General features: G+C 47.2%; 1 protein-coding gene across 7 annotated transcripts in view; it reads left to right on the top strand.

The window, feature by feature from the left end:
* Positions 1 to 21,069, top strand: part of COBL (cordon-bleu WH2 repeat protein) — a 257,530-nt gene that overhangs the window by 85,850 nt on the left and 150,611 nt on the right. For all 7 annotated transcript variants that reach the window (XM_029234103.1, XM_029234100.1, XM_029234102.1 and 4 more), the window contains exons 2-5: positions 56 to 259; positions 11,450 to 11,660; positions 13,644 to 13,872; positions 20,805 to 20,902. In XM_029234103.1, coding sequence (XP_029089936.1) covers positions 56 to 259; positions 11,450 to 11,660; positions 13,644 to 13,872; positions 20,805 to 20,902 — 742 coding nt within the window. The remainder of the gene's footprint in view (positions 1 to 55; positions 260 to 11,449; positions 11,661 to 13,643; positions 13,873 to 20,804; positions 20,903 to 21,069) is intronic.

Below are 21,069 nucleotides of genomic sequence, written 5' to 3'. Positions count from 1 at the left end.
ACTTTGGGTTGGAAGCTGCCACCTCATTCAGTCCTTCCTGTTCTCACCTTTCAAGGAGGAAGATGAAGGCTCGTGCTCCGCCCCCTCCCGGGAGGCCCACCACCCCCAACGTGCACAGAGGACAGAGACCTTCCCGCGATGCGTCCCCCAGCCCCCCGCAGAACCTGCTCAGCAGGAAGGAGACGCTGGACGGCAGGGTGGTGGCCATGACCGTGGTGCTGCCTAGCGGGCTGGAGAAGAAGAGTGTGGTCAACGGGAGGTAAGGGCCTGGGTGCGGCGAGGAGGGCTCTGTCGTCCAGTTTGCAGATCCACCGAGACCTGAGGAGTGGGCGCATCCTCCCGCGTTGGGCTGCACCAGGGCCTCGGGGTGTAAATCTGGGCCTAGAGACAACCTGCAGTGTCGCAGGCGGCCCGGCTGCGTGCCAGCTGGGCCACCACGCGCACCCTCATCCTTAGGACTGCAGCTCACTCCTGTTAGAGGTGGGCTCAGAAGGAAGGGGGCTCTCAGGCCCATAAGCACCTCCAAGTAGGTGACCACCACCACAGGTGGGGCCGGCATCCTTGGCCCTGAAGTTGCACAGCCCGGGGGCAGCCCCCCGAGTGACCATCCTCGGGTCCACTTACGGACTGACTCTCGGAAGTATGAGTACCGTCAGTTATCCATCTTCCGAATGGAAACAATGCAGGTTTAGATTAAGGAATAAAATCCGACCCGTGGAGTTGACACTGATAGGAATCAATTTCCAGACCCTCGATTCCCACCCGCACCCTCATTTGGAGCTGATCTGCCTGCGAAGGTACCTGTGGCCGAGCTCACATGCTGGTTCTTCTTCCCGTCCCTTCCCAGCCGTAAGAGGCAGGACAGAAGCATTGGTAATACTCCACTAAAAGTATGAAGGGTGTTATTACCGGTAGAATTTCTAACTTGATGTTTGATACTTATCAAAATAGATCGTAATTATACTGTTTGAGCAATTCCGCACTACGGTTAGTAACTCAATCCATAATAAAAAGTTTTAACAACATCACAGAAAACAATTCCATTTACATGTTTAGACATTTTATTGTGCAGAATATGATACAGTGATCAATTATAAAAACATTCAAGCATAAAAGTAGTTTTGTATAATTCTGAGGCAGGAGTGAATGGGAGTCGTATTTCTAGGAAGCCAAGGAAGGTAAGAAATGATATGAAATATTTAAATCTTAAAAAACCGTTTGCCCGAGTCTTTTAAAAATGGATAATGGTGGAAATCACATCACTCTGGGTGTTTTTATTCTTGTGGGTACATTGAAAATAGTGATACAACAGTTTTATGTTAAAATCTTAGTATTCTGATTCTACCTGATATTACATCCTTTGCAACTATTAAATTTTATAAGGAAAATTCCAGGTGACAATTTACTGGCAAAGGGCTACATAAGTTTTTAAAATTATTTTATGGGCTGTGTGTACAAAAAGTTAAGGAATGTTTCTCCAGGCATTGATAGGTACCTAGGATACAACGTCTTCAACTCTAAAAGGGGTGCCAAGCAGCTTTCCAGAGTGTTACCAGCAGGGTGCACCAGGGTGTGCTCCTCTGTGGGGCTTCTCCCTGTGGCCACCACCCCACCAGCAGAAGGCTCTGGACCCCAAAGTTAGGACTTACCTTGATCCCTGTGGCCTAGCACCCACAGAAGGCAGTAGCTCCTGTGGGCAGGGTTCACGCAAGAGATATTCAGGTTTCTAAAGTGTCTGTGTTTCTTGTTTTACAGAGGGATCTTTGTTCTAAATACGCTTTTCCCACTTAACTTTAACTTGAGAAGCAGGCCATGTTAGCATAGGTTTACAAACTACTTTAATAGACGAGTGTAATTTTATTAGTGACTGTATTACAGTTGACTCACCATTCTCATATTTTTGGCCCAATTTCTAGTTACATTTATAAAAAAACACTTTAGTGAAGTGTGATTAACATATAAAAACTGTCCATATTTCATGTGTACAGCTTGAGTTTGTGGCTAAGTATACACCTGTGAAACCGTGGCTTCTTTGTCTAGTTACATATCTTTTAAGAAAATGGACTCATGGGTCATGTCTTAAATAATACACAGGTCCGATCTTACAAGTGCATGAGGAGAGATAGAATGCCCACTTGTAAATTAAAAATATTATTTCGAAAAATGTTTTCAAACTGAACACATTCTTCCAATTTTATCTTTAATTTTCTTTTTCCTTCAGAGTAGAAGTTATCACTGTGCCATTTTGCAATGCGGCTGTGAGAATAGGTTCAGGTGTAGAGATTAAGTATTAAAATACTTTTCTCTTTTCTAAGTAGTAAATACTCATCCCTTCCCCAAGGGTTTCCTGCAGCAACCTGGGGGCTCCCTTAGCGGCTTGCAACTTGCTGACGCTGCAGCTTCTTGCTTTGGGAATTGGTTTTATGTGTCCTACTCTTTAATAATACAAGAGTGGGCCCAAGTCACATTCCTGACCCTTGCTGAAACCAGATCTACTAACCGTTTATCAGTGTGGTTTCTCTCTTCCATTTTATCAGAGAACATGTCCACCTTTCCGCAGGATAAGCAAGTCGTTTATAATTTACAGTCAGCACCGTAACTACCTTTCCAAACATGAAAGATTCTCACAGGGAAAACACATTAGTACTTGGAGTGTGATGATTCCATTCTGCATATGACAGTGATTTTTCTTTCTCTCTTTTTTTAAAGTTTCCTTTGGATTTAGAAACATAAGTAAAAGTCTCAGTATGTTCTTAGATGAGACATGGGAACGGGTGTTCTGGAACTTTCTTAAGGAAGATGCTCCGGTGCCCTTTTAGGAAGGGTGCTACCAGCCCTGCTCAGGGCCACTGCAAGGAGGCCGCTGGTCCCATCACTCTAACTGGGGGACAAGTAAAGAGAAGGTCTTTGAAGAGAAAATGCCCTTTGCCAAAAGGGAGCTTCATAAATGGCGTCAAGCAATCGAGATTTGGGTCCGTGTCATTCTGATGTGGTAAATTAACTCACGTCCAGTTGGCATGCAAGCCCGAGCGGCCCAGGACAGGAGAAGGCAAGCATTTCCCTCACAGGATAGAGGAAATCTCTCTCAATGTTCAGTCCTGCCTCTGTGGGCTGTCAGACCCCATTTATAATAGCCAAGTTTACAACCGTGCATGGATTTGCAGGTTCCCGGCCTTGTAAAACAACACAGGACTCCCATGGCACAGGTATTGTCCTCCGAATCCCTTCTGGAGAGAGTTCACCTGTTCCGAGATGAAGGGGAGGGGAGGGGTGAGCGAGCCCAACCCTGGTCTGTCCTCCATCACCTGCCCATCAAGGTGCTGGCCACGCTCCCTACAGAGAAAGCAGGTGTGTGGTTGGCTTGCAGCTTCAGCAAGGCCCCGTGGCCTGAACCCTGCTCCCTGTGAGCTCGTGGCTCCAGGGCCTGAAGGAAGCTGGTTCTTCTCCAGCACCAGTGTGTGAAGGGGGTGAAGCTGGAAAGGGCGGTTTTGATGCTGGGGTTGCTGCCAGAAGAGGACCATTCTCCAAATAATAGGCTTGGTTTAACTTGATTTACATTTTCACTTAAAGGATACTGTTTTTTTAAAGACTTTATTTTTCAGAGCAGTTTTAAGTTCCCAGCAAAATTGAGAGGAAAGCAGCAATATTTCCCATATATCCCCTGCCCCTATATACAGCCAACCTGCCCCGTTATCCACATCCCCCGCCAGAGTGGTACCTCTGTTCTAATTGATGAACCTACACTGACACGTCATCATCACCCAAAGTCCATGGCTTACATCAGGGTTCAGTCACGGTGTTTTACATTCTCTGGGTCTGGACAGATGTATCATGACATGTATCCACCATTATAGTATCATGCAGAGTATTTTCACTGCCTTAAAAATCCCTTAATTTTCATCAACAGCCTCCAGTTACTAAGTTTCTTTATAAGAGTCTTTCCTGCGAGGAAATAGCCTGGTTAAGGGGCAGACCATAGATTATCAACTCCTTGCTTATCCTGTGAAAAGGTGCTGTTATGGTTTTGGATTTGGTGCTAAACCCATCCTCCCGAGAGGCAGTCTCCTTTTGTGGGATCCCGATAGACTAAAAAAATGAAAATGATCATTTATTCATTGAGCAAAATACATATTGAACACTTAGCTTTCATGAGACACTGGGAGGAGGACATCCCAGCAAATAGAAGGAAATAAATAGCATTTGCAAAAGGACCAGTTTGTGCGAGAAGGCGGAGGTGTACTGCTGCTGGAACCCGGATTGAGAAGGGGAGATGCGCGGCCTGGACACGAGGGCTGGCCAGGTCCCAGCGTGTATCCTGGAAGCCATCCTACGGCTCCACTTGCCGCTAACAAGACTGCACGTGCCTCTGGGGATGCAAGGTTCCACCCCAGCGCTAGGCAAGTCAGGAGAAAGCTGGTGCATCTGAACGTTCATTTAACTTACACATAGTGAACAATAGTTCTACATTAAAGGTAGCATGCAAATTTCACGTGCGTTTTAAAAATAAGCACTGACAGGGAACTTTAAAGATATCCAGGCTGTGTTCCAGGTCCCCCAGGGGGCTGGTTGACTTACCTGCCAAGTGAGAAGCACACAGAAAAACCTGCTCCCGTATGACCTGGATGCAGGAGGCTCTAGATTCTCAAGTCAGATGACCTCCAAGATAGAGGTCAAAGATGCTGAGGTTGGAGTTAAGAAAAACACAAGTTTCTGTGGTCAGAACCTAACCAGAAGGCACCGCTTTTTGAGATGGCCCGTCCACACCTGTCCAGATAGCCGCTCACGACATCCCATGCAGCGAGGATAACTGTCAAGCTCCAGCCTCTGAAATCCCTCTCTCCAGGTCAAGGTGTTCCAAGTAGCAGTGTGTTTTAAACAGTTTTCCAAGTTGAACGCCTTTGGAGAAGGCATGTCCCTCCAATCGGCATAGCTCCCTCTCTCCCCCTGGTCACATACTCAGACCCCCTGCAGGCTGGGGCAGCTGCCTGGCCCCGGTGACATTTAGGTTTTGTGAGGACGTGACCAACTCTCTAATTTGGTGCCGTCGTCCCGATGACCGGGCTTCTGACGTGTGCCTGAGACACAGGCACCCCTGGTCATTTTGCTGCGGCCTGTTCCCCTGTGCCTCGTTGATGGGCTCAGGACCTAAGCGGCCATGAGACTGGATTTTTGCCAGTGACCCTGGCCTCAAACCCAGAGCCCAGCCTCTGGGCAATAGACCCACTCTGGGCAGGCCCTGCTAGCCTCTTGCCATGTCCCGCTTCTGTGTTGCCAGGTGAAGCTGCCAGACTGGACTTGCTCTGACTCTGTAACACCAGAGTCTGCCTTACCCAGGGCTCGGGCCACCTGCTGGCCTCGATCCCGCACAAGAAACTAGGCCCATTCAACCAGTCTATGATTTGACAGTGCACGCAGATTGTTTTAACGTTATATCTGGAAGTAGCGACCTTAACGTGATTTGTACACTTGACACTGTGGCACCTTTTAATCCAGTCATTGCTAGGTACTCGATGCTCATTTCATGAGTACCGAGGATGCAGTAGTTTTTCAGTGTGGCCCCAGACCAAGAGCTGCTGCATCACCTGGGAACTTCTGAGAAATGCAAATTTCCTGCCCAGACCTAGTGAATCAGAAACCCCGGGGTGGGACCAGCGATCTGGGCTTTAACACGCTTGAACTTTTGGAACACATGTTAGACTTTGAGAACCCCTGCTGCCGTGCATGCCATGGCTCTGCCAGACGTCAGCGTATCTGGGTGAGCTCGGGATCCCCGAGAGCGAGCCCGGGGTCTCGCCGGCATGATGGCAGCAAGAGGGAGTTGTAGGTTCGTGTAAGCATCTCAGTGATCCCCAGCAGCCTGCCCAAGGCAAGCTTTGTGATTTAGATGGAAGCGCCCTCCCTTGGAGAAGGAAGAGGTCCATCCATCAGCCCAGCCGGACGGAAATGGGACTTGGCCTCTCTGACTCCCACGTGGTTCCCAAACAGCCTGGTCCCCACGCGCCCTCTGCATTTAGGGAGCGCAGGATTGGCATGGGCTGTTCCTTGACCTGTCCAGCTCTCTGCCAGGATTTCAAAAAGAACCACACCTGAAAGAAGACCAGGTTCTTCTTATTGAAACCACCGACTCATGCAAACCATTTTTTGGAAATCTCAACATATTTGTAAAGTAATATTTTTTAAAGAAAGAACTAGAAAAATTTTACTCACTTTCTAAATTTAAAAATAAATTTAATAACTTAAAAATAACTTAATAGAGGAGGGAAATCCCTTTTTCTGCTGTAAGAATAGTGTTTTGTTTAGATTTAAACCCAAGTTATCTTTCTCTTTAAGTTTGAAGTATCATTATAACGTAATCGATAAATATCCAAAGTGAAGGATAAAATTTGAAATTATTCCCATCTGTTTTCTTTGTGCTATTGATGTCAAGTACTGCAGAAGTAGTACCGAAGTTGCTCAGGATGGATAGAAATTACCTGTAGATATGTTCAGTATTGAATTTTTGAATGTGTAATGCTCAACGAAGGCTGCAATCTGCATGTTCTTTTAATCACCCTTAAAAATGTGAAATCTTTCTGATAGACCAAATGAAAATTAGAGCTGTATTTTATTTTCTTTGCATCCCCACAGATGGGCACACAGTAGGACCTAATGTCTAAGCGAATGGGTGAATGAGTGAGCAAAAGAAGCTTAGATACTGTATAAAAGACTTTTTTGCGCCAAAAAAACAAACAAATGCCGAAAAATAAATTTCATCTTTACATTGGGAGCACTTAAGATTCATTCGGGGAACAGAGATTAAAAAGTTGGAACGAGGGCTTCCCTGGTGGCACAGTGGTTGAGAGTCCACCTGCCGATGCAGGGGACGCGGGTTCGTGCCCCAGTCCAGGAAGATCCCACATGCCGCGGAGCGGCTGGTCCCGTGAGCCATGGCCGCTGAGCCTGCGCGTCCGGAGCCTGCGCTCGGCAACGGGAGAGGCCACAGCAGTGAGAGGCCCGCGTACTGCAGGAAAAAAAAAAAAAAAGTTGGAACGAAAAGGATATTTGAGGAGCAATGGAGAGAAACCCCAAAGATCAGTGTCATTACCCACCCACCACCCCTGTTACTGTGGTTTGGGGTAACCAGTCCTTTGTTACTACCTATTGCTCTTCCCTTGAACTTGGGATTACAGAGAGGGAGGCAGAGACCCTGATAATGGTGTCGGTCTTTGTCTTAGTTCAGGCGGTCTTACAAGTGCCACAGGCGGGGCAGCCTGAACACAGACATTTACTCCCCACAATCTGGAGGCTGGAAGCCCAAGGTCAAGGTGACGGCAGGTGATTTCATGCTGAGACTTCTTCCTGGTCCTACGCGGCCACTGTCCTGCTCTGTGCTCACATGACCTCCTCTTGGTGGGGTTACAGGGAGAGCGAGCTCTCTGTGTCCCTTCTTCTGAGGACACAAATCTGATCAGATTAGCGCCCACCCTTATGACCTCATTTAACCCTAATTGTGTCCTTAGAGGCCCCATGTCCAGATACGGTCACACTGGGAGTTGGGGGATCAATGTGAATGTGGGGGGAGATGATTTTGTCCATAGCATCATTCATACAGGGGGACCACTGAGACCAGAGGGTGTGCCTGGGGTCCTTAGCGATGATGGTGTAGTCAGTTTCTTTAATTCACCTGAGTCTTTCTTGACCCTCTGAGAGTGTCTGATTGCCTAGTGTTCTTCTTTGTAAGACTGCAGAAACTTTATGGGGCAATCCCCTGAGGGTACTGCTTTAAACGAGTATATCTTGCTACCTGCTGAGAGCCGGATGGAGTCCAGCCACATCCCGGCAGAGACGCTCTGCCCTGAGCCAGGGAAAACGTCTCACCACACACAACCGCAAACGGCAAAGACAGGATCCAATTCACTCGTTTATTCAGCAAACACTTCTCACTCACCATGTGCCTGGCGCTGTGCTCAGTGACTTAGGGGTGACTTAAGACTCACTGGTGGATGGACAATCCTTTTGCCCTCACCGAGGAGGAAACCGGGGCAGAGAGGCAGGTCTGAGCAGTGGTGAGGGTGGCCCTAGGATGCTTCTGGAGTCCCTTCATTAAACCAGCTTCCGGGGGAAAGATGCCCAAGCCCTCATCAAAGGGCCAGCAGATCAGAGGCGGTGCTGGTCCTTCTGTGGGCAGGTGGGAGTCACCTGGAGAGTCCGTCTCAGGAGGTAATGAGAGTGTGCAGGGATAACCAGGCAGCCACCTTCAGTCTCCGGAAAGTCCTCTCCTGTGTGGCCCCGGGACCTGCTGAGGCCCTGTGGAGGGCGTGCAGGGATGCCTGGCTAGAAATTCTTATCCTCTGCAGGCTGAGGTCCGGTGAATCCAGACCCCCGGGGACCAGACAGCAGCTCGGTTCCTCCATGACTGCCATCGGGTGCTGCCATGGCGCTGTGGTTTCCTCTTCCTTCCGGGTGACTTTTTCCAGTAGTATCAAAGACAGAACTGGCTGGCTGTTTTGGAGTTTGGTGACTTAAAATGCCAGCCGATAGCCACTTCCATAGTGCGACGGAAGTGGCAGAGAAGCCGGCCAACTCTCACCCCATTTTCTGAGGACACCGTCCAGAAACGCTTGTGCTGGAAAGTAGTTCCTCAGATCATGCTTTAAATGGGCCCGGGGAGGAATCACTCGAGTGGGAGGCCCTGCAGGAAACGCGAGACGAGCTCATGCTTCTGGACCCAGGTCCTCACATTAGGCCTTGTGCTGTGTATCCAGCTTCTTAGATGCGGCCCAGGTCAGTCTGCATTAGGATACGGTGTCTGTCACTCTCTGTAGCCACAGAGAGAGGCCTGCAGAACAGACAGCTCTCAAAGCCTGAGTTCCCCTCATGTCCTAAACCTCCTTGCTCTCCTGCAGAAACCCTCTGTCCTGGCTTGGGTTCCAGCCCCGGGAAGAGATGCTGTCCCCTTGTCTGAAGCGGTAATGGCCTCTGTGCCCTTTGGACAATTTACGCACATACCATGACGGGTATGGTGTTGAGTTTTATTATCATGGTTTTACAGTGGTTTTGTTTTGTTTGTGCTTCCCCCTTCCCCAAATGGTAAATTTGAGGAAATAGGCCTCCAGCATCATAGAATTTTCTGCTTGGGAATCCCTTCCCTTCCCTACTTCCACCAAACATTTTGTTGAGAAACGCTTCCACCCTCAAGTGTTGAAAACGTCACTGCAGCTTCATCATTAAAGAGCTTTCGCTGGGCAGAGCCGAGTCCTATGTTAGGGTCACAGAAGAGTGAGGGCAGCAGGGTGGGTGCCGATCGGCCAGTTGTGGAGGAGGTCCACTCGATACACAGGGTAGAGGTTTGGGCACCCAGTTCTTTATCCGGACGGGAACCAAGTACTACGTCACTCCTCGGCGAGTCCACGCGAGAATAAGTCCCAGCTTCTGCTAATGGCAAGGAGAGTTTATTCTCTGTGATGCAGGAAAACCCCTCCAGCCCCAGAGCTGGCCTGCTCCCTTGCAGAAGGTCAAATGTGATGTTTCAAACGTGTTACCAAGGGCTTCCCTGGTGGCGCAGTGGTTGAGAGTCCGCCTGCCGATGCAGGGGACACGGGTTCGTGCCCCGGTCCGGGAAGCTCCCACATGCCGCGGAGCGGCTGGGCCCGTGAGCCATGGCTGCTGAGCCTGCGCGTCCGGAGCCTGTGCTCCGCAGCGGGAGAGGCCATGACAGTGAGAGGCCCACATACCGCAAAAAACAACAATAACAAAAAAAAAAACATGTTACCAATTATTGAATTAGAAGAACGGAAGGTTACATCAGTAGCTTTGGTGTCCTTCGTGGTTTACATTCTAAGATTAATTCAAATCTTTGTTGGAGAATTTATCCTTTTTGGTTTACTTGGTGGCAGTAGACTGTGGGTGGAGATAAGAGAGGGGAAGTGACAGTCAACATCGTATGGGAGCAGGGTCCCAAGCCCAGCTCCACCCCCTCATGGGAACTGGGGGATAGTGGTCCCCACCCCCCAGGCTTGGTGAGGGTAAGTGGGAACAGTGTGACCTGCACAGAATGGCTCTGGGCCATGGAGGAAACATAGTACGTGGTAACAAGTAATAGGTCGTTATTTTAGCATCGTTAGAAGTCTATTTTCTGTGCTGAGGATTTTCCATGGTGTTTCATGTCTTGGAGTCTTTGGTGATGTTGCTGCCTGTTCTGACGCATTATGCTTGTCGTTGAGAGAAAGATGATTTTTATCCCGGAGCCGAGGGAATCAGAGTTGACAGCGTCATTAGCCAGCACGCCCGCCAGCGTGGCTCATGTGAGGGTTAGCGCTGCCCTGTCCCCGCCGTGTGTCCTTTCAGAGTCCCCAGGAGCCAGGGGGGTGATGAGCCTCCTACACGTCCCAGGTGATTCCAGGGTCCCCTGGTTAAGACATAGGCTGTTACCTAATTACTTCCTGAATATCGGGTGGGAGGAAGTATTGTCATGGAGATGGCTGGGAAATGTTCTGTATCCATTAGAATATTATTGATATTTTTAACGAGTGAATGGGAAATAGGGTACTTTGCACCTTTGCCTGTGGTTTCACTGTTCAGTGTCAGGGCCCCCGCAGCTCACAGCCCCCAAGGTGAGTGATGACCGAATGGTGGGCAGAAGCTGGCACCTGTGCCTTTACAGGTGCACCACGAGTCCCAGGTCTACACACCCCTGAGCGCCAGACACCTGGAAAGCATCACTATGACCTGAAATTATTGCCGTGCCAGTTCCTGATTAAGAAATAGATCACAGGAGAGGACCTACGCTTTCATGAGGTGTTTATGCCGCACTGCTCAGGAAATGTGTAGGAAAAGAGAGGTCAGCTTGAAATATACAAACATTCTGCCAGGTGAATATAAATGATAGAAATGAGATTATTTCATTCTTTGGGACAAGCTGAGTTGTTATTTGGCTCCCTTAGTAAATAATGATCTGTGATGGGAGACATTATAAAAATTATTAAAAATTTTAAAATTTAGAAATTATAAAAATTCAAATAAGGTAATTTTCTTCATTTTTGGTCTTTAAAGACCATACTTTTTAGGTAAAAAGAAAGCTATTGTCTTCAACTTAAAATTTCAGTGTTTAAGATACACTATATTTGTGAATAACTGAAAATTTAATGCCTTATGCCCATATGTTAATATCATTTGTGCTGACCTTATAGGATTCAGGTCAACATATCCATGGGTTTAACTAGAAATGTAACTATTTTCCCAGCTATTCTGATTCTGATGGTGCTTTCAGTAGTGTTGTTTATTAGTATTGAAAGTGTTAAGATATCACTGTGCAGTCATGCTTGAGGAATTAACGAGAAGCTGTTTTCTTTCTTCCTACGGACGGCCAATTTGCTTATTCACCCACTGGTTCATTTGTCGTAACCCACTCAGCTAGCAGAAGGGAGAGTGCAGACATTCCCCATGACCGTGATTTGTTTCTCTCTTTCAGCCACGCGATGATGGACCTACTGGTTGAACTTTGCCTTCAGAACCACCTGAACCCGTCCAACCATGCCTTGGAGATCCTGTCTTCAGAAACTCAACAGCCTTTGAATTTTAAGCCAAATACTTTGGTTGGGACCCTGAATGCGCATACCGTATTTCTGAAAGAAAAAGTTCCTGAAGCGAAGGTTAAGGCTGGCCCCGCTAAGGTGCCTGAGGTCAGTAGCACGAGGGACCCTTTGTCATATGAGGCCATATGCAGTTCCCTGTGACCCAGGGTGCTGGAGCTGCTGAGGAGAGGCCGGCGGAGCCCCTGCTGTATAAGTAACGCACGCTGTGGTTGAGGTTTCCACTTGCGTGGTGGGCTGTTAGACCCTAAACTGAGTTTACTTTAGGAGACCAAAGTTCACGCATTGAATGATGTTTGTTGTGTAGCATTTCTCCTTTCCATACCAGAGGAGAGGAGCCAGTCTAGAGCAGAGCTATCCACCAGAACTTTCTGCAAAGATGGAAATGGTCTATAATTCCGCCCCCGGCAAGGAGGCAGCCACTGACGACATGCAGCTGCGGCACATGCGAGATGCAGCTACTGTGATCGAAAAACAGCTTTTCATTTCTAATTTTCATTGAAATAACCACAGGTAGCCAATGTCTACCCTCTTGGCCTAGTCCTAAAGGTTCTAGCTGAGTTCTGGAGGCCTTCCTGTCCACGGCAGAGGTTGGAATATGTAGACGATGGAAACAGCTTCCCAGAGAGAGGAAACAGAAAGGGGTTCCCTTTTGAAATACTAATGTCAGAAATACTCATTGCAATTTGGATAATATTTTATGCATAGATTGCAGGCTTTTGAGTATTGATTAAAGGTAACTCCAGCTGCTTATTGTAATTTTTTTTTTTTTTTTTTTTTTTTTTTTTTGCGGTACGCAGGCCTCTCACTGTTGTGGCCTCTCCCGTTGCGGAGCACAGGCTCCGGACGCGCAGGCCCAGCGGCCATGGCTTACGGGCCCAGCCGCTCCGCAGCATGCGGGATCCTCCCGGACCGGGGCACGAACCTGCGTCCCCTGCATCGGCAGGCAGACTCCCAACCACTGCGCCACCAGGGAAGCCCTAAATTTCCCTATTTTTAAACATGGTAATTTGGCCAACAGGTCATGTCCTCTAGGTTTGGGTGGTTAATAACTTTTAATTGGTGGTATCTATACTTTGAATTTTCCCTAATTCTTCAATTAAAATCACTGTTTAAGGAAATAAACCCTTTTTATATTTATATTCTGTGGCTTTTCTTGCCGTCTTGAACCCCAGCTGCAAATCCCAGGGGCAGGTGAGCCCAAGTTTATATATGACTCCAGTTTAAGAAGCATGGAAAAGATCCATGATTCCATTTTTCCTCCTAAAATTCATCAAACCCTGGCACTCAAGACTGGAAAGGGGTGAGATAAATCTCAGTCCGTTTTTTTTTATTCAATACACATTTACTGTGTCCACTCCCCAGGATCTTAGAACAATGTGGGTGATCAGTAAAGACCAAACAGAAGTTGACTGCATGAAACTTCAGCCTATTACATTTTTGATGGGTCACTTTATCTGTAGACATGTATAATCAGCTTTAGTCAAATTGATTTTTTTTTTCTCATTATGATGTCTACTATTATATGCCTATTATATTTGTATGTCTAGTGTATGTTATATTTTTCTAGCTTAAAATACATACGTGTGTAGTGTATATGTGTCAATATTCATATAAATATATGATACTAGATATTAATATATTTATGCGGGTATTTTGTCTTCTTAAACAAAAATTTGATGTCTTGTTTTCTGAGGGTTTTTTTTTTTCCTTTAAATTGGATTGTTCACAAGAATTCCAAACCACTTCCCTTTAAAAAACGTACTAGTGCCTTGCATTCAGGTCTGTTTAGAATCCTTGAAAGACAGTGTGTATATTAGATTCCAAATTGAGACCCTCACTGCTGTCCATTTCCCCATGTTGGTAGCAGTTTCTTCATTAGCAAAAGAGATTGGAAGGTAAATTCATTTTTCCAGGCATTTGCTATTCCTATTCAGTGTGCCCTTTCCCCCACGACCCACTGAATTTTGGAAGAAAGACCCAGTCCACACAAAATCATGCCCTGCTCCATTCTAGTATAAACACAGCTGTGCAAAGATGCGCTCACGGAATTCTGCCTGCCGTGTTTTCCAGAAGACGGTGCGCCTGGTGGTGAACTACCTGCGCACACAGAAGGCGGTGGTGCGCGTGAGCCCCGAGGTTCCCCTGCAGAGCATCCTCCCAGTCATCTGCGCCAAGTGCGACGTCAGTCCGGAGCACGTGGTGCTCCTCAGGGACAACGTGGCCGGCGAGGAGCTGGAGCTCTCCAAGTCCCTGAACGAGCTGGGGATAAAGGAGCTCTACGCCTGGGACAACAAGAGAGGTGAGGCCACCCAGCGTCTCAGACGCGGCGCCGCTGGCTCTCCGCGCATGCGTCGTAGCACAGAGCGATGGGGATGGGCGTTTGCAGGCCTCTCCAATTTTGTCCAAACCAGAACGGGAATGGGCGGGAAATACAATACATGGATTGTAGTTATACCTCTTTCCCCCAGTCGTGAGCATGCTCGTTACCCCTTGTCTCCCGTGAGCTTCCATGAGATACGTAAAAAGGGGAAAGGTGAGAATACTGGAGCTTCTGCTCTAAAAGAACTTCTCAGGAGCCACGTGTGAACCGTATTCTCCTGGATTTCCTTTTCAGTTGCCATTAAATACTCCCAGGTCTCGAACGTTGCTCCTAATCGAAACCAGTGGCAGAATGCAGTTAGCTGTTCCCTAAACCTGCCCAAATGCAGTTCAGTCCCTGGAGACAACACGTGATGCTTCCCCTCTATCCTTCTCCTCCCGTGAAGGTGGTACCAGCCTGAGATCACAGTTAGTAAGAGGCTCTGGCTTGAGTGACACCTTGAGGCCAATGTTGGTACAAAGACTGTTGTGTAAGCAGATTTCCCTGATTGACACAGGGGCTGACTGTATTTGAACAACTGTGAGACCAAAAAAAAATACATATATATATATATATATATATATATATATATATAGTTAATATTCCTTGACTTTAGAATTATTAAAATGGACTTCACAAAAGTGTCTATTTTAATGAGCTCATTTGATATCCGTTGGCTTTTATTTCACAAGTATTGACCAGGTTGGGCTTTTAAAATACACACGTATTCAAGTTTTCATGTTTTTCTACAGTTTTAAAAAAATTTTTCCCAATTAAAAAAATCTATATTTTCTTATTACCAAACTGTAATGGTCATAGTGGAACCTCCCCTTCCCCCAGATCTCCTCCTGAAGGTTCTGGACCCTGGGTCTCATTTGACATTCGAGAAAGGGTTTTAGCTCAGTCATGTACAAGAACATAGACTATTTATTCCTTCAAAAAAAAGCGTTCTGGCATTTGAGAGTAATGCATCTTGTGTTTTATCCGGTGTGTTTTTAAAACACAGAGAAGATGGTTCTCAGCACCTGCTGCACGGGCCTGGCTGTTGCCGGTGTGTCCGTCTCGTTATATCAGCCCTATTTAAATTTGGTTTCTGGGAATCTTTGGAAACAGAGCTTTCATTTGGAAAGACAGAAAAAGAGAAGGAAAGACAAGAAAAGAAAAATTGCCCCACATTTAAGCATGTGAAGGGAAAAGTCTTCTGCAAACGAGTATTTCTGTTATGTGCTAGTCAATCGGAATATCTTGAAAGGTAGCTGTAGAATCTAATACCTGGGAAAAGCGTATGAAACCAGTCTCTGCATTAAGGAGTGGGCCCAGCAAGCCCGTGGGTGGTCTTCTGGGCACACGGGTGAGGCGGAGAGAGCAGAAACTGCCCGAAGTCTGGACCTCCCTCTTCTGACCCCGGCGCAGGGCAGGGCACGCTGTTGCACGCGGAGAAATAGCTGTCCCCCAGCCCCTGAGTCCTCCTCTGCACTGCCTCGGGCACCCTCCTGGGGACCCTCGTCCTGGGACCCCGGCAGCCTCCCCAGACAAATAAAGGAGCATCACCTGGCATGGCGAGGATGTGCCCTGCCTGTGGCCAACATCCTTTTCGTCTGGACCGTAATGTGCCATGTGGGCTGTGAAATATTTGATTATCATCCTTGCCGAACGCCTCCACCCATCCTACTGACAGTCAGACATTTGAGTAGAGAAGAGAACATTTCTGTCCGTGAGGAGCTCTCTTCTTTGCCCCTCTTGGGTTGCGCCCCCTCCCAGCTGGCAGCTGGGGAAGGGTAAAGGCCACGGGCAGGAGATGTGTTGTAGGCAGAGGCCCGCCCTGTTCTGGAATTCCTGGCGGCGGCAGCCTGAGAAAGCAGAAGGCTTTGCTGCCACCTGCTTCCAGGCTGGTGCTTAGCAGCCAGACAGCTGCGGGATTCTAGGGGATCCAGGCCAGGGCTGCAGGCCTGCTTTGCACTTGGCCTTCTCCTGCGGGGCACAGCAGCCTCAGTCCAGGCTGACACAGGGGCCAAGGCCTCGTCAGGTGCTGCCGTGGGTCAAGAAGCCTGTCTTCACTCTCTGTTGCCTGCCTTTTCCAGTTCTTCTGACCAAAACACAGTCGGAGCCTTCCCTGAGCCGCCGAGGTACAGTGAGCCCAGCGCTGCTCCGCCAGCTGCACCTTGCATGGCTCTGGGCTAGGACAATGCACGGGGTGACCTGAGGGGATGCAGGGCAGCACCTCTGGGGGCGCCTGGCCAGGCTGAACTGAGGCCGTGGCTTGGTTTCTTGACTCCCTGGTTGACTAAGAGAAGAACGTCCCTTGGGCAAGGGTTCGTTGTGTGGTTCTGATTGGTGAGCAGTGAGGGAGCTGTTTGTAGAAAACGGCCCTTTCTGAACACAGAACTTCAGAGCAGAGCAGAAGTGGTCCATGCAGGAGAGGCCCCGTGCCCTTCTCACCTGTGCTTACCTGCCCTCAGGGTCCATCCTGCCTGCTGCAGAATCTGGGGCAGTGTGGATTGTGAAATCTGACCTTTTCTGTCATAGACAAGTATGTAAATGACTGGTCCAAATTTTGCATTCATTTCTTATAAATTATTTTTTTATATATATGTATGTATTATGTATAATACATACATACATATGCATGCACATATGTACATAGGCATGTATGCACACACATTTGTATTGGGACTTATATAAATCTTTTGGACTACACACACACACATAACACACACACACACTCCAAGAGAGTCATTAAAATCCCAATGAGTGTTTGGATTTTATAGAAATTTCTGTCCATGTTTGGTAAAGTGTTTAACATTAGACTTTGTTTCAAAAAGAAAAATAATGCAGAAAATCTGGGCTTTGTTCTGGAGCCACAGACCAGGTGTCGTGTCTGACAGTGGTCTCCCTTCATATTCCTCACCTGTTACCTCCTCCGTCATACAGGGCAGATGGATGCTACAAAGAGAGGGACTCTCTTTTAAGAAGCACCACAGACACTTCTCCAAAGAAGACATACAGATGGCCAACAGGCACATGAAAAGATGCTCAGTATCACTAATTAGTAGAGAGAGGCCAATCAAAACTATGATGAGGTATCACCTCACACCAGTCAGAATGGTCATCATTAAAAAGTCTGCAAATAAAAACAAATGCTGGAGAGGATGTGGAGAAAAGGGAGCCCTCTTACACTATTGGTGGGATTGGTGCAGCCACTATGGAGAACAGTATGGGGGGGTCCTTTAAAAAGCTAAAAATAGAATTACCATATGATCCAGCAATCCCACTCCTAGGCATATATCTGGAGAAAACTCTAATTTGAGAAGATACATGCACCCCTATGTTCATAGCAGCACTATTTACAACATCTAAGACACAGAAGCAACCTAAGTGTCCATTGACAGACGAATGGGTAAAGATGAGGTACATATATACGAAGGAATATTACTCAGCCATAAAAGAGAATGAAATAGTGCCATTTGTAGGAACATGGATGGACCTAGAGATTGTCATACTAAGTGAAGTAAGTCAAAGACAAACACCATGTGATATATCACTTATATGTGGAATCTAAAAAAAAAATGATACAAATGAACTTATTTACAAAACAGAAACAGACTCGCAGACATAGAAGACAAACTCAAGGTTACCAAAGGGAAAGGCTGGAGGGGATAAATTAGGAGTCTGGGACTAACAGATACACGTACTACTATATATAAAATAGATGACCTGTTGTAGAGCACAGGGAACTATACTCAATATCTTGTAATAACCTATAATGGAAAAGAATCTGAGAGAGAATATATCACTCTATCTATATATCTATCAATCTAGCTAGCTAACTGAAACTAACACAACGTTTTAAATCAGAAATACTTCAATTAAAAAAAGAAGCACCGTGAATAGATAGTTGGTTTGAGCAGAAAACTCATATATATGAAGGCTTGATCAGTTCTGAGTGGTCTGATCTGGGGATATTGTAAGGCTGAGGGCAGCGGGGAAGGTGAATCAGAGCTCTTTTGACTGTTCTTTTACAACCCCCATGATGGGGATGGTCACTTACAAACGTGCACATTTCCCTGCGATGCAGACCCAGTTTCCCCTCTTGCATTTACAAGCTTGGTGACCCTGATCTGGCCCCCGACAGCTTGCTCCATTTCTGCATCCGGAAAAGTGGACGTTTTCAATGAGCCAGTCCTCAAGGGCCCCTGCAGCATCCTCCATCCATCCACACCCCTCAGCTCATCCGTATCACCTTCCAGATCACTCTGAAACTTCCAAACGGATGAGACACAACCTCCCCTGTGTTTTTATTCATATCTAAGTCATAGTAAATGAGAGTAAATTGAAACAAAATAAACTCCACACTCAAATTGCCATCCACTTAGAACCACGGCTTCTAGGTCTTAACTGGCATATTTTCTCCAGGCCTGGCTGCGACCCAGACGGGGCACCTTGGGGGTCTTGGCTGATGGGAACACGGTCAGGGAAACCAAGTGATCTTGCCCTGCCCTGCAGCCCATCCTTCCGCAGTGCCTGCCAGTCTCAAACCTCACAGGAGGCCCCATCAGTCCAGAATCTCCGAGCCTCACCTTTGAGATTAGACCGTCTGGTTGGGGCCCAGCTCAGAGCCGGGCAGCTGTGGGCTGTGGCCTCTCGGTCCCCTTGGGGCGGCTCTGTGCCCCAAGCCCAAGCCTCAGTCCTGGGGCTGGTGACCAGCCACTCCCCCTGTCCAGGAAGAGAAATGAGAGGCTGAATTTCTGATCCAGTCTCACCGTTGTGTGGCTGGCACAACAACCTGTGTGCCAGTGATGTGTTCTCTCTCCCTCATCTCTCAGGCACTGTCATCTCCTGCACTTGCTACATCTGTGTCACATAGCAGTCAATTCTAGAAACATCAGAGGTACAAACATACACGTTGGTGCATACTTTCGTCCACATATAGCTTTACTCTGCGGTACAGAATATTTTGCTACAGGCTCTGGGCCTAACAGAGGGTTTTGTTGCAATTAACTGTGAACCCTACGTGCACGCGTGTTTCCGGGGGGATGCATGTCTCACCACTGAAGCCGGTCCCCTCGCTGGTTTGGATGTCATGTGATGTGGGGACGGCTGATTGGCCTGGCTGGAGCCACCTGCATGAAGGTGAGAGACCTGGTTCCTGGGACTAAAACCGGAGCCTTTGCCACTGACAGAACGCAGGGATTCAGGGGCTTGGTTTTTGCTTCATTGGGAGGACAGTATTATGTTAATGCATGTCACAAAGGCTCCGACTTCCGCGTCTGCCTTCTCGAGTTGGAATATGAAATTCTTGGTTAGCAGATGAGAAGTCCACCGATATTTACCTGGTTTGGGTTGGTATCTTGGTGGCAGAGTTTGTAAAATCCAGTCCACATTTTTCCACCAGTGGTTTGGTGGTCCAGCAATCGGCAGTGGTGTGGGGAAATTAATTTTTCAGTCCTTCAGCAACACCTCAACATCTTTTCTTCTGGCCGTATCTGTGTGCCTTGGAAGACAAGAACAGGATGAGCGGATGACAAAGGCCTGGAGTGGCCTTCGGAGTGTCATCGATCAATGAATAATGGTCACAATGGCTGTGGTGGCACTGAGGGTGCCAGGCTTGGTCATCTGAGTCATCTTCAATCTGCAGATGGGGAAACTGAGGCCCAGTACGCCCACACGACGGTGTCCTTAAGCTCTACTCTGCTGGCTCTCAAGTGTGGTCCCCACAGCTGAAGCATCCCAGGGTGGGGGGTGCTTGTTGAGTGGGGAGTGCTGGGCCCATGCCCAGAGTCTCCCATATGGGCATCTGGTGTGGCCCGAGGTCCCAGGGATGCTGCTGCCACCGGTTCTGCCTTGCCCTGGAGACCATGGCCCTTGGCTGAGTCGTCACCATCCTGACTGGCCTGGGCTTTAGTGCCCCATCTGGAACTCCAGAGCATCCATTCTAGCTCGAAAATCCCGCTGAAGAAAACTCCAGGAAATGGAGAAGATTGAGGATTTGGAAGTCAAGAATAAAAAAAAAAAACAATAGAAGAAAAAACAGGTCCCCTAGAGAATGTAATGAAAAAGGAAAACATACTGTTTGAGGTAGAGGAAGAAAAATCTGGGGGAGTGGGTCATGGAGGAGCTGACTTGGTTATTTCAGATGTCCCCTGGGTAAACCGTCACTGTTACTCCACGTTCTGGAAAGGAGTGGGCTCCTCAAGCCGGGAAGCTGTTGACGTAGTTTATTTAGTTTGCGTTTTTACCGCCACCCTCATAATTCTCAAAGCAGTTGTTTAGCACAGATGTCGCAGTCCCGAGAGCTGTGCTGTCCGCTCTGATGGTCACAAACCAGGCATGGCCGTCAGGCACGAGGCATGTGGCCAGTGCAAGCTGAGATGTGCCGTGATGTGCACAGTGCATTTTGAAGGCTTAGTACCAAAACGAATGTAAAACACCTCATTAATAATTTTATATGGATTATGTGATGGAATACTAATATTTTAGATCTATTGGGTTAAATAAATCATTATTAAAATCAATTTCACCTGGTTCTTTTTGGTGCAGCTGTTGGAAAATGCAAAATTACGTATATAGTCCCTTTATTTTTTGTTGCACAATACTGCCCTAGAACTTCTGGATTTATTTGGGGTTTTTTTCTTCTGTTTTGTTTTGTTTTTACAATACTAAAGATTATAAGAACCTTTAGAGATTTCCTAAACCCAGCTGGAGGCTTTGGGTGGCTCAGAACGCTTTGAGAGAAATAGTTGATGGTTTTGCTCTCTTATAAGAACTAAAGTTTAAGACTAGAGTAAAAAAAAATCATTTGTTGATATTTTTAAAGTACTTAATCTAATGTTTCATATGCTGAAAAATAACTTAGTACTTTTTTTTTTCCCCAGAAACCTTTAGAAAGTCATCACTTGGCAACGGTGAGACAGAAAAAGAGAAGAAAAAAATTCTGGGATTTTTCAAAGTTAATAAAAGAAGCGATAGTAAGGTAATTGATTCAGTATCAAATATCAATCAGATTGACATATGATTCTGCATTCTGTACAGACAGTTTCTTGAGATGTTTGTCCTCAGCCTCTCTTGGAATTTGTCTAAATACACGTAGGAGTCCTCACTCCTTCAGGGTGTAGGGTGCGTGTCGTGTCAGTATGCACA

The sequence above is a fragment of the Monodon monoceros genome, unplaced genomic scaffold, assembly GCF_005190385.1.
Source record: "Monodon monoceros isolate NGI ecotype Baffin Bay Population unplaced genomic scaffold, NGI_Narwhal_1 Super_Scaffold_2, whole genome shotgun sequence".
In the NCBI taxonomy this organism is placed as follows: domain Eukaryota; kingdom Metazoa; phylum Chordata; class Mammalia; order Artiodactyla; family Monodontidae; genus Monodon; species Monodon monoceros.
The sequence above is the reverse complement of the archived record's forward strand: the minus strand, read 5'-3'. Positions and strand labels throughout refer to the sequence as shown.